The 21,566-nt window shown below is 49.5% G+C and overlaps 1 protein-coding gene across 1 annotated transcript; it reads left to right on the forward strand.

Annotated features, from left to right (window-relative positions):
• The first annotated feature begins 231 nt into the window (after positions 1-231).
• On the forward strand, positions 232-12,501 carry LOC147689209 (uncharacterized). The gene is made up of 11 exons (XM_086940030.1): positions 232-2,679; positions 2,804-3,827; positions 3,972-5,432; positions 6,194-6,286; positions 6,538-6,642; positions 7,318-7,427; positions 7,588-7,782; positions 8,561-8,723; positions 10,107-10,272; positions 10,761-10,855; positions 11,673-12,501. The coding sequence occupies exons 2-11, from the start codon at positions 3,680-3,682 to the stop codon at positions 11,756-11,758; spliced, it is 2,622 nt and encodes an 873-aa protein (XP_086796156.1). The 5' UTR covers positions 232-2,679; positions 2,804-3,679; the 3' UTR covers positions 11,759-12,501.
• Positions 12,502-21,566: the final 9,065 nt, after the last annotated feature.

The raw sequence follows: 21,566 nt of genomic DNA on the forward strand, positions 1-21,566 counted from the left end.
CTGTGACCATGGTTGGTGCAAGTGTGCCTGTGACTATGGTTGGTGCAAGGGCGCCTGTGACCATGGTTGGTGCAAGGGTGCCTGTGACCATGGTTGGTGCAAGGGCGCCTGTGACCATGGTTGGCGCAAGGGTGCCTGTGACCATGGTTGGTGCAAGGGTGCCTGTGACCATGGTTGGTGCAAGGGTGCCTGTGACCATGGTTGGTGCAAGGGTGCCTGTGTTGGCGCAAGGGTGCCTGTGACCATGGTTGGTGCAAGGGTGCCTGTGACCATGGTTGGTGCAAGGGCGCCTGTGACCATGGTTGGTGCAAGGGTGCCTGTGACCATGGTTGGTGCAACGGTGCCTGTGACCATGGTTGGTGCAAGGATGCCTGTGACCATGGTTGGTGCAAGTGTGCCTGTGACCATGGTTGGTGCAAGGGTGCCTGTGACCATGGTTGGTGCAAGGGCGCCTGTGACCATGGTTGGTGCAAGGGTGCCTGTGACCATGGTTGGTGCAAGGGTGCCTGTGACCATGGTTGGTGCAAGGGTGCATGTGACCATGGTTGGTGCAAGGGTGCATGTGACCATGGTTGGTGCAAGGGTGCCTGTGATCATGGTTGGTGCAAGGGTGCCTGTGACCATGGTTGGTGCAAGGGTGCCTGTGACCATGGTTGGTGCAAGGGTGCCTGTGACCATGGTTGGTGCAAGGGCGCCTGTGACCATTGTTGGTGCAAGGGCGCCGGTGACCATGGTTGGTGCAAGGGTGCCTGTGACCATGGTTGGTGCAAGGGTGCCTGTGACCATGGTTGGTGCAAGGGCGCCTGTGACCATGGTTGGTGCAAGGGTCCCTGTGACCATGGTTGGTGCAAGGGTGCCTGTGACCATGGTTGGTGCAAGGGTGCCTGTGACCATGGTTGGTGCAAGGGTGCCTGTGACCATGGTTGGTGCAAGGGCGCCTGTGACCATGGTTGGTGCAAGGGTGCCTGTGTTGGCGCGTGGCAGCCAATTGAGCTCAAGCCTAGGGAAAGAGGACAGGAATGCACCGTAGCTGATGGATAGGGTGCATTCCTGCCCTTTTCTTTCGCCTTAGGGCAGTGCAGCAGGAAGGCTTGCAGCGCTGACCTACAGCAAAATACTGTAAATGAGGCCCAGAATGCATTGGTTGGACATTTACAGTCTCCGCATGAGACTTCTGGACACAGGATTCAGAGACACTGAGAATGACGTCAGGGCTTCCAAGATGGACAGGAATCATACTTGAAAAACTGCAAATTTAGTTTTTTCCTCTTTCTGCAAACATGTGACAGTACACACGCTCTGACTCAGCAAATGGCGAGGGGCCCAAGTCGTTTTTAGAAGAAAGCGCAGATCTAAGACATTAGCTATTTATTCACTGTGACCATCGCAGCCCTGGCTCTGATTGTGACAATGACAAACCACACATGTCATATATACAGGACACGCATGACACACGGCTCAGCGCTGCAGCCTGTGTAAAAAGTGAAACACTTCCCACCTGTAACCCATGTTAGAGTTTAATTTGTGTAATACTCGTCTGCTCCTGAAGTACTGAGAAGATGTGGCCTAACAGCGCCCCAGCTGTCGACTTTGAGAATGGTGAACTAGGCTTGGATCCCAGCGTCTATTCACCACCCTGTGATTCTAGGCAAACCACTTGATCTTCCCGGTCCTAGAAACACAAAAGAGCAAAACGAAACCGACCTTACCAGATATTTAAGCGCACTGACGTCAGCAATGACGTGCTTGCGCTTTTCAAATAATTAAATGAAGAGGTGTTATGCTAATTGATGGAGTCTTTTCTGTCCCGAAACAAGGGCCTTGAGTAGAGGTCCCCTGCGGGGCCGAGATGTCAGTCCCGTGCTACTTCGACACCCCTCCTCCATCAGAAGAGATGGAACTTCCCAACCGGAGCTGAAAGTTATGGGGAATTCCCAGAGAGACCCCCCTCTTCCCATCATCATCATTATTACAAAAAATTACTTCAAAATATATATTTCACAAACGAAATATTAATTCATCTCTTGTGTTTTCCCTGGTTTTATTACATTCCACGCTATGACCCTTGTCCTAGGAAGAGAAATCTCTGTATTTTAAACTTTGTTTCAAGATAAATAAAAGATACGGGTCCTTCTTGAGCCTCCTGGCGTGAGAGGGGCTCGGGTGACGGACAGGTTGAGGTGACGGGTGGAGGAGGGAGAGCGACGAGGGGGAAATTCCACTCACCTTGCAGGGCTCCCCCCCACACCAGCCCCTCCCACCTCAGACTGTGTATAAAACCTGCCCGAGCCGAGAACAGGCAGAAGAGGAGCAGCTGGCCTGCCCTCACAGAGACACCCCAGAAATAGGACCGGTCGTCACAGGGCGTCTTTCCAGACCAGACCCTCAAGGAGAGTCCCTCGGACACAGGAAGCTAGACGACCCTCACCAGAGCAGCCCTCATAGGGGAGAGACAGCACCGACCCTCACCAGAGCAGCCGTCACAGAAGAGAGACAGCACCGACCCTCACCAGAGCAGCCCTCACAGTGGAGAGACAGCACCTACCCTCACAAGAGCAGCCCTCAGAGGAGAGACAGCACCGACCCTCACCAGAGCAGCCGTCGCAGGGGAAAGACAGCACCGACCCTCACCAGAGCAGCCCTTACAGAGGAGAGACAGCACCGACCCTCACCAGAGCAGCCCTCACAGAGGAGAGACAGAACCGACCCTCACCAGAGAAGCACTCACTGAGGAGAGACAGCACCGACCCTCACCAGAGCAACCTTCACGGAGGAGAGATAGCACTGACCCTCACCAGAGCAGCCCTCACAGAGGAGAGACAGCACCGACCCTCACCAGAGCAGCCCTCACAGAGGAGAGACAGCACCGACCCTCACCCGAAAGTCCTTCAAAGAAAACGGAGGCGCGGCCCCGTGACGGAAAACAGAGCTCCCGTCCCTCGGTATGCACAAACTTTCCGTCTCTGTGATACTTTCCTCTTGTGAGAAACCTGTCCACGCCTGTACCTTTCAGTGTGAACGGCCTGTCCTTGTCTCTCCACACTGCGCAGCCTGTCCCTTCACAGTGCTTTACTCTGATCTGTCCGGCCTGCCCCGCTCTCTCTTTGCACCTGTCCCATCTCCACCTGCCCGTCTCTCTGTGGCTCTCACCTCTGGTTCACATTTAACTTCTTAACTCGTTTCACCTCGTGAACTTTCACCAAATTTCAGCTCCTGTTTCCACCTCTAAGCTCCATTTTACCTCCTGCCCTAGTCTTAGTTTCACTGCCCACCCCATCTCATCCCCTGCACCCCTTTCACTGGCTGTTCTCATTTTATTACCTGTCCCTCCCCATGCTCCTATCTCAATTCTGGATCGAATTTTGCCCACTGTCCCACAAGTGTCTTCGATCTCACACTCTGTCCCATTCATGTCTCTTCCATCTCACTCACTGTCCTACTCTCACACCCTGTTCCCATCTCACCTCTGTCTGATATTAGGCCTCTGCCTCCTGTCTCACCCCCTGTTCCCCATCTAACCTTGTGCACCAATTTACCCACCCAGCTATCCGTCTTCCATCTCACTCTTACCCCCATACCCCTCTCACCTCCTGTCCCAATCTCACCTCTTGTTCCCTCTCACCTGTGGCTAATTTCTTATCTATTGCCCTCTCTCCCCTCCCCAGGTCTGCCACTCACCATGGAAGGCTTCGCCTCTGTGTACTACAGTGAACCATCCGTCATGGGCTTCCTCGCCAACGTCATCAGCGCCTTCCTGGTGGCCCTACAGAACTTCTTTTCCTTCCACACCAAAGTGAACGCTGAAGGGGTGGAGAACATCCTGGCAGGTGAGTGTGGCAGCCACAGATCACACAAAGAGTTACAGGTGGCGCTGGGATAACATGCATAGGAAACTTGGAGGGAGGGGGTACACACTTGCGCACCCACACACAAACACACGTGTTGCTCAATGCCTGTGTTATCTCTTGCAGGGGTCCATCTCATCCTGATTGGAGGACTGACACAGCTCATTGCAGGCTTCCTGTGCTTCCGGAAGTACGATCACCTTGGGAGCACCGCCTTTGTGGCATTCGCCGCCCTCTGGAGCAGCTACGGGGCTACACGTGTCGCCTTGGGCGCGTACCCCACCATCCACAACACCACACAAACCCTGAACATTTCTAGCAGCCAGACCATCATGGCCGCCTCCCCGCTTCCGGTCGCTGAGAGCGCAGTAGCAGGGCTGGTGGCGTACACCGCCGTCGCCTTCATCCTCTCCTTCTGCTCGGCCACCGTTAACTACGTCATGCCCTTCGTGTTTGGCGCCATCACCCTCACGCTGGTCTTCGAGGCGGTGGGGCTCTTCGGACAGTGGGCGCTGGTGGTCTCGGGGACCCTGGAGCTGCTCATCGTGTTGATTGGTTTCTATGGCGCCACTGCCCTGCTCCTGAAGGGCCTGACCCAGAGGTACGTCCTTCCGGGCTTCGGGAACCCCTTGTTCAGCGTCTTGCTTCTGGGCTCGGCCAACAGCACCTCTTCCAGTGGCATCGGGGAAGAGACCAAGAAGAACTCCAAGTACGCAGAGCCCATGGCCTTGGGACACATCGCCGATGCGGTGGCCGCGCTCATCTTTGCCTTTTATTGCTTTGGGTACATGAAGACCTTCTACATTGGCGCCATCTGGGTCAGCATCAATGCGCTGTCCCAGCTCTGCGCCAGCTACTACAGTTACTTGAGAGAAGACGTCTACCACACCACCAAGCTTGGGCTCCACAGCCTCTTCTGGCTGCTGATGTCCTGGGAAGAGTTCATCCTCACGGTGCTCCTCACGGGGGACAATGTGGACAAGAGCCGAGCGGGCATGGTGGGGGGCTGGTTCTTTCTGGTCGCCGCTTGCATCCTCTGCCTGATGTCCCTCAACAGAGACCTCCTGGAGGTGCTGCAGAATTCATGCTTCCTCCTCCTCACGGTCTCCACCATCCACCAGATTCCACTCCTGGGATCCCATATCTTCTTCGGAGTGGTCTGCAGCATCTACACCGCCACCTCCCTCTATGCCACTTTTGCCAGCCTCATTAACTCCATCGCTGATAAGTCGCTGATCTCTACTGGACCCCAAGTGATGTCATCTGCTACGCTCCAGGACTTGCTGCTGAGCCTGAAGCGAGTCACCAGCAGGTCTAAGGAGGGCCAGGAGGTCAGCTCCAGCAGATGCCAGCTCCCTGATGCCCTCTTCTTCTTCTGCAATGGCCTAGCATCACTCTCTGCCATCCAGGGGTCCCTCAGTGACCCCACCAGAGCCCACCTCTCCATCCCTTGGGTGCTGATCCCTGGCGCTCTCTTCCAGTTGTACGTCTGCAGGATCGTGGTCCAGAGAGGGCGAAGATTTGGGTCGGTCCTACCATTCTTTTACGCTGCTGTATGGGCCACATGGGCGTGGCTACGACTCGCAGGTAATTTATGATCTCTTAATCTTTACAATGTGTAAAATGTAATCACAAAAGTCCTAGGGATCCAGTGTCATGAAGCTTCTGAGTGGTTTAGATCCTCAGGCACACCAGTAGGGGCAGTGGGGGGATGTATATTTCTGGTCCTTGGTTTCATTTGGAGCAGCCATGCATGCAGGTAGTTTCTTGATGACATCACATGCAGTTCTTTGTCTGACTGGGGGGCCCTTGTGACCTGATGAAGTACCTGGGAGGGGTCATATGTGATGGCTGCCAGGTGGGGGGCAAAGGGTTGAAGAGGAGTGCAGCTGGTGGCCAATAGGAGGGGACTAATGACTTATGGAACCATTAATGGGTCTGGATAAACTATTTTTGATAATCCAGTTGTGGGAAGAACAAAGAGGTATTCATGTCTTTGTTCAAATAAAGGGTAATTTGTTGTACCCAGGAGCATATTTACCAGAATTGTAATTTTTGTTTGTCTTCAGAAAACTATTTATACTGGGATAAGGAGCTCAGAGAAGTGTGTATCAACAAATCGGGGCGCACCTGTTCAGGGTGGGGTGGAAGATACAGTTTTGCACATCATCAAAAGTCAACATCCAGCCCCATGATTGGCTGTTAGATGATCGAGGTGTTGACAGTATATGGTCCTTTCCATCCCTTGTCTCTGCTCCTGGCACTCTCCTGCCTTTGAAGGAAGAGCTCCTTCCTGTGTTCTGTTTCATCCATGACTAACCCTCTGCCCCCCCCTCTTCCCTCTCCAGGTCCCCTGCTGAATATCCACGTCGCCAGTTATGGTGCATTCACTGTTGGTGGCGTCACCTTCCTGGTCATCAATGTCTTCCTGATGTCCTTGGGTAAGTCTCTCCGGATCCCGAGGTCCAGTCATCCCTCTGTTGAATCCTTGAGGCCCAGGTGCCCTGACAGACAGCGGCTGCTTCCGGCTGCAGTGGGTATGGGCCGGAGTCTGTCCCTCGATGGTCCATATGGACAGTTCTGGGGCATCGTAGCGTCCTCATCTAAAGACTTAAACAACTGCGACCCCCGCTGACCTCTGAAATATGTCATTTCCGGCCTCTGACGCCATCTTGTTCTGCTTGTTCCACAGTCGCCTATGCCAACGTGGTGCTGGTGCTGCTCGCGCTGCTGATGGAGGCGGTGATGGTCTGTTTCCTGCTCTTCACCTTGGAATGCCTGCCCCTCGCGCTGGAGAGTAAGTGGACGCCTTCACTGTGGGATCCTCTTGTGTGTTAATGCATGTCAGTGATCTCTAAAGGGTTTATAAACAGGCAATATCTATCAAGTGCCATCCCGAGTCCACCTGTAATGTGGTGGGGGCTAAAGGGAAGTGGTCTGTAGAAAGGACTGGAGTGCGCCTGACAAGTCTGTGCTTCTGAAGGGCTGTGGGGGGTGAACAGAGTCAGTTACGTGTCAGACTCTGCTAGAGTTGGTCTCTTCAAGGCAAGGGGGGTTTGAATGGAGTCAGTCACAAACCTGACATGTGTCTAGTTCTCTGCCAGACCTCCACGTGTCTTAGTTTCTGTGCCTGTCTCTCCACTGCTGCCTTAACATCACCTTCTTATAATACGAAGAGTTGGGGTGAGCCCGATAACACTAAGAGCCAGAGCAATTAAGTATAAACCAAGACAGGGGTTCCTGTACCAGTTTAAATGTTTTACCACACTTAATTTCGTACAGAGAGAAGGCGAGTGAAAAGTAATCTGTCTTATGTTTTTATTTTATTGCCTTGGGTGGCATTTCCCTTCTTGAAATCCCTCCTGAAGGGAGCCCCAGTCTTGGTTTAACATTAACTTGATCAGCACACTTGTCTCTTTTGTTGATTTTATGAACTTTATGTCTAATTTTCCTCTCTTTGTGTTACTTTCAGTCACGGTATTGTCCGTCTTCAGTGTCGTCTGTATCTACGGAGCGGCGGCATCTCTTGGAAACTGCATTTTCAGCAAGGACCTAATTCCCATGGGACCCTCTTTCTTCAAGGTACAGTGATAAGTACACATGCAATATGTTACGATCACTATTCTTTCCGATATGTTCAAATTATCCATCTCTGTCCTCTAACTCTGTGATGTGCATGTGCTGCTCAAAGGCAGCTGTAGGTGGCGCTGTCTCACTCCTTGTCTGCTCTCTGTCTTTTTAGGAAACGAAGTCAGAGGAGAGAGTTGAGGCGTCCGACTCCTGCGTGTGCCCCGATTCCTATCGCACCGGCAGTCTAAGGACCATCGCCGCCCTGCTGGACCAGGGTGGGGTGTGCGGGGTCCCCACAGACACGGTCTACGCCCTGGCGGCCTCCTGCAAACACCCCGAGGCCATCCAGAAGATTTACACCATCAAGGTGAGCACCGAGGAGCCGACTTCCGGCGGAATTTACCGAGTCCGAGACAGATGCTCTGTCATTGAGAATAAGGGGCACCTTTTACCAGAACAGTTAGAAATCACCCTGTGGGCGGAGACATTGTCATGGGAACGTCAGGGTGAAACCATTCTGCAGGGGTGTGATTACCATGGTGATACCAGCCTGGAGTATGTATTTATAGAGATATTGTCATGGACACGTCAGGGTAAAACCATTCTTCAGGTGCGGGGTTACCATGGTAATATCTGCATAGAAAGTTCCAGTGTGAAAACTTTTTTTTTTAAAGGAAAGCAGCCAGGGTAAATGGTAGCTTGTCATTCTTTGCGGGGAGAGTGGGGGATGGGGGTGATAAGGGAGGTGTGGGCTCCAGTCCACTCACAGTCTCAGGAGAGAATCCTGCTTATGGGGCAGAAGGGCCCAGCGAGATGCTATCAGATGCACAAGAAAGATGCTAATGCCCCAGAGCACACAGCGAGTCTGCGTTCTCAGACTATGAACCCACTGTGCAGATTCCAAAGCACTAAATTCTGTGTCCAGTGTCTGTCTGCTGTAGGTCATTAGAAGGTCCTACAGGCTTTTAACGTGTACAATCTCTTGGCTAGCACTAGAGACACTTAGTTTATTGTCAGAGGTGGTGTGACTGGGTCTAAGCTCATTTTTAGGTATCACGTGACCCTGCACTGAATGTCTGAAGGTCATGACCTCCCTCTTCTCTCTCTAAACCAATCATTTCTCCCCTCTCTTCCATCCTCTGCAGGACCGACCCCTGGAGAAGCCCATCTGTATCTGCATCTCCCACCTGGACCAGCTGCGGGCCGTGAGACCCCCCTTCAGCCCCCTGCTGTGGGACTTCATAGGGAGCGTCTACCCTGGGGGTGTCAGCTGCATTGTCCAGAAGGGGGAGTGGCTGAAGAGGATGGGTGAGTGTGACCTCTTCTGCATGGTCTGTTTCCTTCTACAAAGAGGGGTGGGCTGAGGAGGGTAGAGGGGTGAGGGCTACACATGCCAGAAGTTGTGCCTGGGGACATTCAGAGGTGTGCCCACTTCATGTAAGGGCTGCTTGTCTAGATCATGCTTCATTCACCCCCGCCCCCCCAATGTGTACCGACCCACATCTCATGCAGGTATTACACCCACCTGTCACTCCATTCACCCCCAATGCCTACAGACCCCCATCTTATGTAGCATTGTATGTACATATCAGGGTCCATTCACCCCTTTATGTCTACAGGCCCACATCTCACGAAGCTACTGAGTGTACATATCAGAGTTCATTCAGCCCCCCTAATATATGCATACCCCAGTCCATGCAGATATTACCTGCACATTCACCTCTTGATATCTACAGACCCCCATCTCATGGGGGTATAACAAGCACACAGACCCCCTGATGTCTACAGACCCCCCTCTCATGCAGGCAGTGCATGTACATTAACCCTCCTGCTGTTTATATACGCCCATCTCATGTAGCTGTTGTATGTACATATCAGGGTCCAGTGACCCCCATTGTGTGCACAGACCCCCATCTCATGTAGTTATTGCAAAAAAGGGTCCAGCCCCCCTTAATGTGTAACAACCCCAATCTCATGCAGGTATTCTATGCACATTCACCCCTAAAGCACACAGACCCCCATCTCATGTACCCATTGCATGTACATATTGTATATATTATGTATATATGTGTGTGTGTGTGTTTGTGTGTGTGATGTATGTGTACATGTGTGTAAAACAGATAAAGAAATAGATGTGACTCGCACAATTCCTGACTAAAACATGAATTAAACCCCACAGCAATGACAAAACAAGGAAAGGTTGCTTTCGTTATACTATGGCTGTATAAGAAAAAAATGGTGTGCTGAGTCAGTGTACTTTTCAGTTGTAAAATAGTCCCTTGCACAGACAGAATGATATATCAAATAGCCATAAAATTATGTAGGACAGAAAAACTTTTCTGGCTGAAGTCTTTTTTAAAGAATTGTTAACAATATGCATTGCAGACATCTGGCCTCTCAAGATATAACAAACAAATGTGTGCATGCCTTTCACAGTATGCTTTAGTAGAACTTCTTTCATACTGAATGGACAATGTGTGCAATCACTTATTCAAGGACTTTAATTAACTCTTGATGTTCTGAGGCTAGACCATTCAAACATCTGCTCAAATTAAGCACAACCAATTGAAGGCACCACTGTACAGCAACTCTGGTCATAATGCTGAGCAAATAAATACAGTCAAAAACAAATGCTTACTTACTCACACCTGGCATGTTGCTGCTTCATTTTGCTATTTTCTACTCCTGCAGGAGTTGGACCAGCTTATGACATTGTGGGCACCAAAGACTCAATCATGATCCGAGTGCCGGACCACACCATCTCTGCCCACCTGACCAACATGACCGGCCCTCTGGCCATCACCTCCGCCAATCCCAGCGGGGAGTGTGATAGCACCCACCATGACATGGTCATCTCGTGAGTACACACTCAGAACAGGGGTTGGATTCAGGAAAAGGGTGTGAGTGGGCCTTCTGCGGAAGAGATCATGCCTGGGGTTTGAGAGTTACTAGATGGCTGCTAGGGGCTGAGGGCAGAGGCAAGAGTTGTTGAGGGGCGTGAGCTGAAGATCCTGAAAGGTGAAAGGAAGAGTGTGGGAGTATTGATGGGTGGTTTGCTTCTTTGCATGAGTTTAGGCTTTTTTAAGCATTTGATTAGACTGGTGCTACTGAAAGGTTGCGGAAGGGGTAACAGTGTTTGTGATATCGCAGCCATATGTTAGGGTGTTTGAGATGCTTGGCATAAACCTATATGTGGGCGCATTAAACACAGGTGTGTTTGACCAGTTGAGGTTGAGGTCAGGTAGATGTTTGCCAGCCTGCGGCTTCCCCTCAATCCCCAGCACCTGAGCCTTTGTCGATGATTACTTTAAATTAGTGATTTTGTATTTCCACTCTGTGTTCCAGGCGTCTTCGACACAAGCTGGAGGGGGTGCTGTGTGATGGGGACTCCTACGAGATGGTGGGCTCCACGGTGGTGAACTGTCTGAGGATAGATGAAGGTGAGTCTCAACCAATGCTTGTTTCTGTTTCATCTCTCCCCCTGCTATTCGCAAAGTAGACTAAGGAGCATCCATGGATGTGAACAGAGTGCTCTGCTCCCCACCACCCCTCCCCACCCACCAAACACCTGCCATGAGATTTGGGAAACACCAGTCCTGGTCCAGTGCATTCCTGGTGTCCAAGGCAGACAGGCCTACAAAGCCCACAATGAATGGACAGCTGAAGCATGAAAGGGGCCAGAATGAATGCGTAACTAAAAGATGCTCTTTATTGAGCCCCTGAGGAAAACTCCAAGCGCTTGGTCTAAGTTTACAGGGATGCCACCTGAGGTTTCCTACCTGTGCCGACTCCTGACCCCACTCTCAACTTAACAAGCCTTTTTCTTTATCATTAGTCTGCACCATTGGTGTACAGTGTTTCATAATTTGTTTCACAAAATATCGCTAAAATTACATGAACGGTGTGAAATGTGGTTCGCCTTTATCTTGCATGAAATTTTAATGGTAGTAAATACCCCACATTAAAAAAGTCATGTTGGATACTGACAGAAAGCGTAATCTGCAAAAAATGTCTCTTTCTGGGACATTTTGTGCTCAAAGCCATCTCCAGTGAAGAAGAAAAGATGCATGCTTTCTCCTGTCAGTATATGCCATGTGACAGGGCGGCCCCACCTGTACTCCTTCACCCATTGGTTCCTGAGGGGCCAATCCCCAATGTGCTCATTATGCTTGTCTCTTCCCCTCCCTCTGCTGCTCACAGACCTCAGACCTGTCCACGCTCTCTCAATCTCATGCTGTTGTGCTTCTTCCTTTCCAGGGATCCTGAGCATCGTGAGGGAGGGCTGCGTCCCCACCACCCACATCATGCAGACGTTCGAGCGCGTGAAGAACACGCAGGTGTGAGGCTCCCACGTGCTACGACCAGTCTTGTTCTATTGACCACAGCAGCATCCGCACAAGACCTGAGCCAGCTGCCATTTGCACTTTATTAACCGGAAATGGAAGCATCACAATCTGAGGCCGTATATCCGCGTCGAGCCTGGGCCGAAGGAAGACATTACCAGAACAGACTTACAGACTTCAGTGGAGTCGGACATTCTTATAGACAGCTGACAATACCTTTTTGTCATCATACTTCATTTGGATTGATAGGCAGATGTTTTCTATCCTTCACTCTCCGACAAGGCATTGACCTGAAAGTCAGTGCTTGATGATGTGTACAGCGACAGATCCTCCATTCCACGCCCCTCAGGATGCACGGGCACAGATCCAATGTATATATACTGTTGCATTCTGTTTGCGTTCTTTGCTTGAATATTATATTTTACCCTCTGTCCTTTTAATTTAATTTTAATGTAATGCTGATACCGATATTGATGATAAATTCTATTTATTTTGATACACTGAGGATGTCTGGTCCTGTCAGATCTCACCAGTCTCGTGTGACAGATACTGTCAGAGACAGAGATCCCATATTGTTACAACCAGAACTATTGGCTTCACTGGATGGTGCCGGCCACCAATCGAGAGGAGCTTCAAGAATCACTGATAGAAGATTTTGCGTCCCAGTGACCTACACATAGTATTTAACTTATTTAATATATTGAAGTTTGTATTTATTGAATAAAATTGCCTTTAAAAAGAAACTGTATTTTCTCTTTGTTGTCGGGGGGACCCATACCATGAATCCTCCTGTGATGCAGCTGTGAAAGAAAGGTGTCATGTGTGTGAGTGTGTGTGTGCATTTATTGTGCAAAATTCAGTGGTATAAAACCCATATTTACCATGAAGTTTGGAAAATATTTCATAGTTTTCATTGAAATGTGGTTTTATCATCATAATCACAGCCCCAAAAAGCACTCTGCAGCAGAGCTTTACCATGGTCTGGGCTACCAGATTTAGGCTCAATGGAAAACATAAATATGTGTCATGGCCATCAAAACTGAGTGGAAAGAAAAGGTAAATTATGTAGCTCATTCTCTGAAAATATTATTTTTATGCATTTGAAGTAGAAACAAAATATTCTGTTGAGATTTGCAAATGATATGTTAAATGTGATACATTACACAGTACACTCTGCAGCCACAGAATCACATAAATCCGAAACTCTTCACCTTTGCCCATTATTTTCTCTTTTATGTTTGCCGTCAAGCCCATCCAGCCTGTTCACATACAAACATTGATGCACGTTCATTTTCTTCCTTCTCCCTAAGGCTTTCCTGTGAATTTCCCTCTACACTCAATTTCAAAATCATGCGCAATCTCATACGCAGATGACACGCAGGTGATAATCCCCACGGAGACGGACCCAGCGGAATTCAGAACAAAGTTTAAATCCTGCATGCTGAAAATTGCCTCTTGGATGAGTGAGAATTTTCTGCAGCTAAATTCCAATAAGATGGAGATCCTTCTGTTTGGAAAGGCGACGGAATTAAGGTCGCCGGACTGGTGGCCGGAGGAATTTGGGCAGGCACCCAATCCAAACACCCAGACACGGAACTTGGGTATCCTGTTTGATAACAAACTTTCGATGGAGGAACACGTGAAGTCAGTATCGGGAACCTGCTTTGGCATCATGCAGATGCTGAGGAAGATTTTTCCTTGGATCCCTCTGGAGGCCAGGAAGACCTTATTGCATGCACTACTTGTTAGTAGACTGGATTATGGGAACTCATTATTAGTAGGAATCAGGGAGGACCTTGCATCTAGGCTACAGGTAGTGCAAAATACAGCAGCACAACTGGTCCTCAACAAATCAGTACGTACCCCCTCCCGACCTCTCCTGCAACAACTACATTGGTTGCCCATGAGGAAGAGAGCAGTGTTTAAGCCATAAACCGGTCCTAGGAAGCTTGTTTCCGGTCCAGGGAAGGCATGGCTTGGCAGTTCGGGCTGGACTGTTCCCATGAGGCACAGGGTCAGACTGATTTGCATATGGCCATGTCTGTACTGGGGTGGCAGAGTGGGCTAAAGAACGGTGATGGATTAAACCCAGATCTGTTGACTGGGTGTGAGTGTTTGATTGGTTCAGATGCTCCGTCCATCACCACCCCCTTTTGTCACGCTTTGTTCGCCATAAGTTGGCAGGGTATGCTCAGACGTGAGTCCCTTGCTCACTTTGCCACTTGATTCAAACAAGCCTGGCTGAAGACGGCTGTTTTGCCAGAAACCGGTCCTAGGAAGCTTGTTTCCGGTCCAGGGAAGGCATGGCTTGGCAGTTCGGGCTGGACTGTTCCCATGAGGCACAGGGTCAGACTGATTTGCATATGGCCATGTCTGAACTGGGGTGGCAGAGTGGGCTAAAGAACGGCGATGGATTAAACCCAGATATGTTGACTGGGTGTGAGTGTTTGATTGGTTCAGATGCTCCGTCCATCACCCCCCCTTTTCTACCGCTCGGTATTTAAAGCATGGCAGGGGATGGGCCTGGTCTATCTAAGGAAGAAGTTAATTCCCTATATACCGGCCCGTGTATTGAGATCGAGCAATCGCAATCTGCTCCGTCCCTGTAAAATCAGAAAAGCCAAAATGGTAGGGTGCACATTCTCATATCTAGCTCCACTCCATTGGAATGGTCTGCTGGATGAGCTCCACACCTGCTCAAGTTTGGGGCAGTTCAAGAAGAAGTTAAAAACCTGGCTGTTCCAAATCCGCAACTCTGTCCTAGTCTGCAGCACTGTGTAGCCAAAAGTGCAGAGAGATCCCTCTGGGGATGATTTGGCGCGCAATATAAATTCTAATTAATAATAATAATAATAATCAGCAGTTCCCACACCCTTTCATAATCATATGACCTTTTTTCATCTGTTGTGTCCACACCCTTTCATTTCTCAAATCCCCAAGTCACATTAAAGTGTCAAAACTGAAAGTCCCAACCCCTCCATTCATTGTTCAACATGTGACATTTGGTCATCCTCCATTGATATCATTTAGTATTCTAATAGCACATCCGCCTCTAACCAGTGAGCCACACGGTGGAGTGGTGTGGCTCACTGGTTAGAGGCGGCAGACCCGGGAGCAGAGGTCGGCCCGGGACCAGGTTTCGATTCCCGAAGCGGCAGGGTCTTGGGCCATGGTCAGCGGACTCGATAATTCTCGCCTCGGTGCCTACTCCAACTATGGGTCCCACTCAGCAACTCTGGGCAATAGCTTGCTTAATCTCTACTAACGGCCCCATCAGCGCCGGGAATGCTTGTCTTCACCTTGGAGATGCCCAGGAGGGACCATCTCACAGGGAAAGCCAGGATGGGTTCCCCAGCGGTATACAGCGCCGGGACGCTCCTTTGCTGGGGCAGCTGTGCGCTTTACAAGTATACGACATTTAACATCATAAAGTGATATTTCAGAGACATCGTTACCACCCTATTTTTGAGCACCACAATCCTCATTTATGAGAACATCTTGGTCTTGCTTTTCTCCCCTCCTTCTCTTACCATATTTTTTGACCTGCCGCGGGTTCCCTTAATTACATCCTATCGGTCGAATAACCTGTGTCTTTCAGATTCCTTAAATAAGCTTTCAATTAGGTTAACTCATTTCACCTGCAGTGGGGCCTTGAAACCTCCCGAATTCCGCTGTAACGTGGGCACCATCTTAACCTGGCTTCCCGATCGTTGTGCTCGCATGATCTTAACTTATTTAATTCCTGCCTTATATTATGCAGATGATGATGTGCTGTTCGCTCAGACTTCTGTGGGTCTCCAAAGTCTTTTCATTTCTTTTATTGATTTCATGGACGCCTTAGACCTTTCATTCAAGTTTTCTAAATCGCATACTATGATGATTGGCAGTAAGATTTCCATTAGCCACAAGATTATAAAAATAAGTATTTCACTGGACATTGATTTATTGACACTGCTGTGTGATCTTTGCGTTATGAGTCGAGTTCACTGACCTGTATTAACACTTCCTCCTGTGAGGGAGCCTTGGACTGCTGTAACCTAGCTACCACTGAGAGTCAAGGGCAGAAGGAGCACTTAGCCCAGTTGCTCAGGATCCATAGCAGGTGCTGTGTCTTATATGCAAACCCAGCAGACCTGTCAAACAGAGTCTGACACTCCAAGAGGATTTGATATTCTAATGTTAAAAACGATGCTCACAGCACAGCTTTCTGCTGGGATGTATGATAGAACCCCACATGCATTTACCACTCATGCCTTCACAACGCAGTTTCTACCCCAACTACAATGTTACCATTTATTCCTTAACCACACAAGTCGTTAAAATGACTCACATTAGGGGGCACTGGACTTTGGAATAGTATAACTTACCAATTTCAACTCCAGTCTACGCAACAGTAGAGATGCTGTTGGACTGAAAATCCAGCACCAGTCCAACAATGCGCCCCCTAAAGCAAGTTGTTGTAACAATTTGTGTAGTAAAGGAACACATGGTAACGTCGCAGTCAGGGTAGTGACTGTGTTGTGAAGGCTGAGTGTGGTAATAACAGTATGGTAAAGGATTCTTCCCTTTCTGCTGAGCCCTATTCCAGTCAAACTATGAATTACAGTGACCCATTTTTTTAGGTCCTGGGATTAAATTCACAAACTCATTCACATCCATTTGAATGCTTGTTACGGAGAAGTTGGAGAGCAAATACAAATTAACCTTCAGGAATTTCAAGCTGTCGAAAGGTAACTTTTTCGTAACATGTAATTAGATTTTCGATAACTAGTAAAAATAGATGTGCTGGGGCGGCTCCTCCATGTGGGCAAAGGAGCGTCACCCCACTGCTTTCTCGCAGTGCGAGAAGCAGAAACACGAAATAGTATTATGAATACCATTTTATGTTCCCGCTTCTCGCACTGAGAGAAAGCAGAATGGTTTGGTTGGGGAAGGGCGGGTAGGCCATCCTGCTGCCGGGCAGGGGAGGATTGGCTTGCGCAATGTTGTGGGCGCTGACTGTTTGGTTGGCCCCAGGGCCAACCAATCCAGTCATACGCACTCTCCAGTTTTCTCCATGTAGGCTGCGTGCAGCCTGCATGGAGAAAACGGTCTCCCCATAAACGCCTGTGTGGGCAGCCTCCCAGCCAGTCACAGAGCTGCCATTGCAGCATTGTGATTGGCTACGGGGAGGAGCCGGAAGCTGCCTGCTTCCTGGGACTCGGAGTAGGGAGAGAAGGAGACGCAACAAGGGACCAGAGGTGAAGGCAAGTTGGATTTTTTTTTTTAATAAAACCCCACCTTCCCAGCGCGACCTCCCCCCTACCCAACCCCCTGCCCCCCCACCCGGGGGTCATGCTGGCCGCAACTGTAGATGTGTAATTATTTTGCTTGCTAGTCTGATTTCTGAGGAAGAGTATGAGGATTTTCATCTGTATTCTGGTTTTCTACATAGGACAGCTAGGCCTGCCACAGTGAAAAATAGCGTTTGGGTGCTAGTCACTGTAAGGATTTAATTTGTACATAACCTACTTTTAAATACCATGCACCTTGGCTTGTGGGCTACAATGACTTCCCAGGGGTACCCAATTCAGTTTTTCAATTGCTAAAAGAATTTGTATGGACATTCAGAATGTAACCTGCCACAGTCAGGGTTCAATGGAAGGTGTGAAGTAATGTTTTACACAATCAATCTAGCAGATGGTACATTGATGCGGCATTCAACTAGTGACTTTTAATTTACAGGTCATGGGTACATATTGTATCATATACTAGGGGCCTATAGGTAAATTAAATCTACCACCGAGGAACATGCTAATGGGACCACGTTTATAAAGGGAGGACATGCACATTACCACTTGTTTAGGTTTAAGTGCACAGAGTTCTAATGCAAGAAAAAATATAGGGTCCAACAAAGGGTGAAAAATACAGGGTGATTATGCAGAAAATATGATTACCTCAACAGCGACCTAAATATTTAAGATTTTGGCAAAGATTCTCGCTAAAAAGGGAATTACCGCTCTGGCGCATAAAAATCAGGTAGGATTCAACTCAGGGCGATTCTCTCCAAGATGAGCATTGGTCCTGCTTTCACTGCTATGACACTATGGCTATTTTGAAATCCCTCCACTCTTGTCATGGATGTCTATCAGGACCAACCCGTATTGGTGGAGGGACAAGACATGCCTGCCCACTATGGCACCTGCTATTTCTCCTAGCGCTGGAGCTCCTCGCTATAGCATTTTGTCAATCGCAGGAGATATTGGGCATTCCCATCACAGTGAGAAATTTGAATCTCATGTTATACGCAGATGACATTCTCCCGGCATTTTCCTCCACCCAAACTTCTGTGCATGCACTCAGGGACATTATCTGCTTCTTCATCTTCTTTGGCTACAAAATGTTTTGGGTGAAGAGGGAAGAGTTACCTACAACGACATCCACCACAACTCACTCCCTACATGAAGGCCCTTCCGATGGGTACAAACCAAGATGTAGTACTTCGACATACTGATCGATAATAATCTATTAGCTATGATTAAAAACAACATGGAGGTTTTGTTAGAGCAGCTGAAGAAGGAGTTTGGAATCTGGAAGAACGAATATGCTACTTACCAGTATGCATCTGTTCTTGGCATGTAGGGCTGCTGACATTCATATCTGTGCATAGATCGCCGCCTAGTGTTGGGTCCGGATGATTGCACATTGTTGTCCTGGAAGAGTCCTCGAAGTGTCACGAGATAGGTGGCTCCTCCCCTGGACTACAGTGCGCATGGGCATCGACTCCATCCCCAGATTGTTTTTAGCCATTGCGGCCAAGATGAAGTGAAACTCAGTGAATGATGACCATGCTATGAATATATGTGAATACTGCAGCTGCTACAGGCGCCGGGGAGGAGGGCGGGCGATATGAATGTCAGCAGCCCTACATGCCAAGAACAGATGCATACTGGTAAGTAGCATATTCGTATCGAGGCATTGGGGCTGCTGAATTCATATCTGTGCATAGAATACATAGCAGTCCCTCCATTAGCGGCGGCCGCCCGTGCCAGCTGCAGCAGTTTGAAAAAGTGTTTTGAGAACAGCCTGCCCTACAGCTGCCTGCTGTTTGGAGTGCACATCAACACAGTAATGCTTAGTAAATGTGTGTGTGGTAGACCATGTGGCTGCTCTATATATGTCTTCCAAAGGAATGTTTCCAAGGAATGCCATAGAGGCCCCTAACTTCCTGGTGGAGTGGGCTCTTGGTGGAATGGTAAGAGTGCGTTTTGCTTTTAGATAGCAGATCTGGATACATTTAACGATCCATCTAGCAATACCAGCCTTGGAAATAGGGTTACCTTTGTGGTGCGGTGCAAAGGCGACAAAGAGTTGCTTAGTTTTCCTAAAATCCTTGGTCCTATCGATGTAATACATTAGGGCCCGTTTAACTTCAAGGGTATGGAGCATCCGCTCCGCCAGTGACTCAGGATTTTGAAAGAAAACAGGTAATTCGATTGTTTGGTTGATGTGAAACTGAGACACAACCTTGGGTAGAAATTTAGGGTTAGTGCGAAGCACCACCCTGTTGGAATGAATTTGAATAAAGTGAGGGCTTGCAACTCACTAACCCGCCGTAGCGATGTAATTGCTATGAGGAAAGCCACTTTCCATGTCAAGAACTGAATCTCGCAGGAATGCAGTGGTTCAAAGGGAGGACCCATCAGCCTGGTAAGAACCACATTGAGGCTCCACTCAGGAGCTGGTGGAGTCCGTGGCGGAATGACTCGTTTGAGCCCTTCCAGAAAAGCCTTGATGGCAGGCACCCTGAAGAGGGAGAGGTGCTGCCTATTTTGGAGATATTTTGCAGACAGATGAATGCGAATGGAAGCATAGGCCAGATTACACTTGTAGAGATGGAAAAGGTAACAGATGATGTTCTGAATAGAAGCATCCAGCGGGTTAATGTTGTGGTCTGCACAATAAATGACAAACCGCTTCCATTTTGCCGCATAGCATGCTCTAGTGGTGGGCTTCCTCGCCTCCTGAATGATGTCCATACAGTCGGCAGGTAAGTGCAGGTAGCCAAATTCTAGGACTTCAGGAGCCAGATCGCCAGGTTGAGCTGTTGCGGATCTGGGTGCTGAATGTCGCCATGGCTCTGCGTCAGAAGGCTGGGTGTGAGATGTAGCCTCTGATGCGGCACCACAGACAGTTCTAGAAATGTGGTGTACCATGGTTGGCGAGCCCACGTTGGAGCAACCAGGATGAGAGTCATCGAGTGCTGCCTGAGCTTGCGTGCCACCAGCGGTATCATGGGTGCTCGGGGAAAAGCGTACGCAAATCTGCCTGACCAGTCCATCCATATCGCATTGCCCTGCGACTGTGGGTGTGGGAACCTGGCGGCGAAGCTTTGGCATTTTGCGTTCTCCTTTGTGGCGAACAGGTCTATCTCTGGATGACCCCACCTTTGGAAGTACGGCTGGAATACTGATGGATGTATCTCCCACTCTTGCATCTGGTGGCTGTGCCTGCTGAGCAGGTCCGCCATCTGATTGTCCTTGCCCGGGAGATGCTCTGTCATGAGGAAGAACTTCCTCTGAATGGCCCACTTCCACAGGCTCTGAGCCAGATGAGACAGCTGCGGAGAGTGTGTTCCTCCCTGCTTTTGAATGTAGTACATTGCCATCATGTTGTCTGTCCGGATCAACACGACCTTGTTGCACAGATGTACTTTGAATGCTTTTAGTGCCATGAAGATAGCCATCAGTTCCAGAACATTGATGTGCATCTTCCCCTGCTGTTGCGTCCATAGTCCCTGCACAGTGTATTGGAGTACATGAGATCCCCATCCCTGGAGAGAGGCGTCCGTCGTCAGGATAATCTGTGGCACAGGCTCCTGGAACGGTCGGCCCTTGCAAAGGTTTCGTGGATTCCACCAATGCAGAGAGTTGTATGCCCGACCGCTCACCAACACTAGGTCTTTCAACTGGTTGTGAGCCTGAGTCCACTGACGTGCTAAGCACTCCTGAAGCGGCCGCATATGTAGTCTCGCGTGCGGGACAATGGAGATGCAGGAGGCCATCATGCCTATCAACTGCATGAACACTCTTGCTGGAAGCGAGTGTTGAGGTCTGAATTTTTGGATCAGCGATTGAATGCTGCTGACTCTCACTGAATTTGGCTGTGCTGTGGCCGCCAGAGTGTCTATGGTCGCACCCAGATACTGCCGTATGTGTGCGGGCTGGAGGTGGGATTTCGGGTAATTCAGTGAGAATCCCAGATCGTGCAGGAGGTGAATGGTGTGGGACACGTGGGCGGCACACTGCTGGGCTGACTTCGCTTGGATGAGCCAGTCGTCCAGATAGGGGTAGACGTGGACGTTCTGCCGTCTCAGATGTGCCGCCACCGTCGCTAGGCACTTGGTTAACACCCTGGGGGCCGTGGTGACCCCAAAAGGCAAAACCCTGAACTGGTAGTGCTGGTTTTGGATGATGAACCTGAGGTATTTTCTGTGTGAAGGATGTAGTGGAATGTGAAAGTACGCATCCTTCAAATCTAAAGTTGCGAGAAAGTCCCCCTGTTGGAGCAGCAGGAGCACCTGCTGCAGTGTTAGCATGTGGAAGTGCTCCGACAGGATGTAGAAGTTGAGAGGCCTGAGATCCAGGATGGGTCTGAGGGACCCGTCCTTCTTTGGAATCAAGAAGTACAGGGAGTAAACTCCTGTGCCCCTTTCCTGCATGGGCACGAGCTCTATTGCCCCTTTTTGCAGCATGACGTTGAACTCCTGCTGCAATAAGTGCAAGTGCTCGTCCGACATAGGACGGTGCCTTGGGGGTATGTTGGGGGG

Source organism: Lissotriton vulgaris, chromosome 10 (genome assembly GCF_964263255.1).
Source record: "Lissotriton vulgaris chromosome 10, aLisVul1.2, whole genome shotgun sequence".
Taxonomy (NCBI): Eukaryota; Metazoa; Chordata; class Amphibia; order Caudata; family Salamandridae; genus Lissotriton; species Lissotriton vulgaris.

Coding starts and splice junctions, on each gene's coding strand:
- LOC147689209 (XM_086940030.1), top strand. CDS start 3,680: ATGGAAGGCTTCGCCTCTGTGTACTACAGTGAACCATCCGTCATGGGC. Junction 3,828..3,971: donor GGTGGAGAACATCCTGGCAG/GTGAGTGTGGCA, acceptor TATCTCTTGCAG/GGGTCCATCTCATCCTGATT. Junction 7,428..7,587: donor TGGGACCCTCTTTCTTCAAG/GTACAGTGATAA, acceptor CTGTCTTTTTAG/GAAACGAAGTCAGAGGAGAG.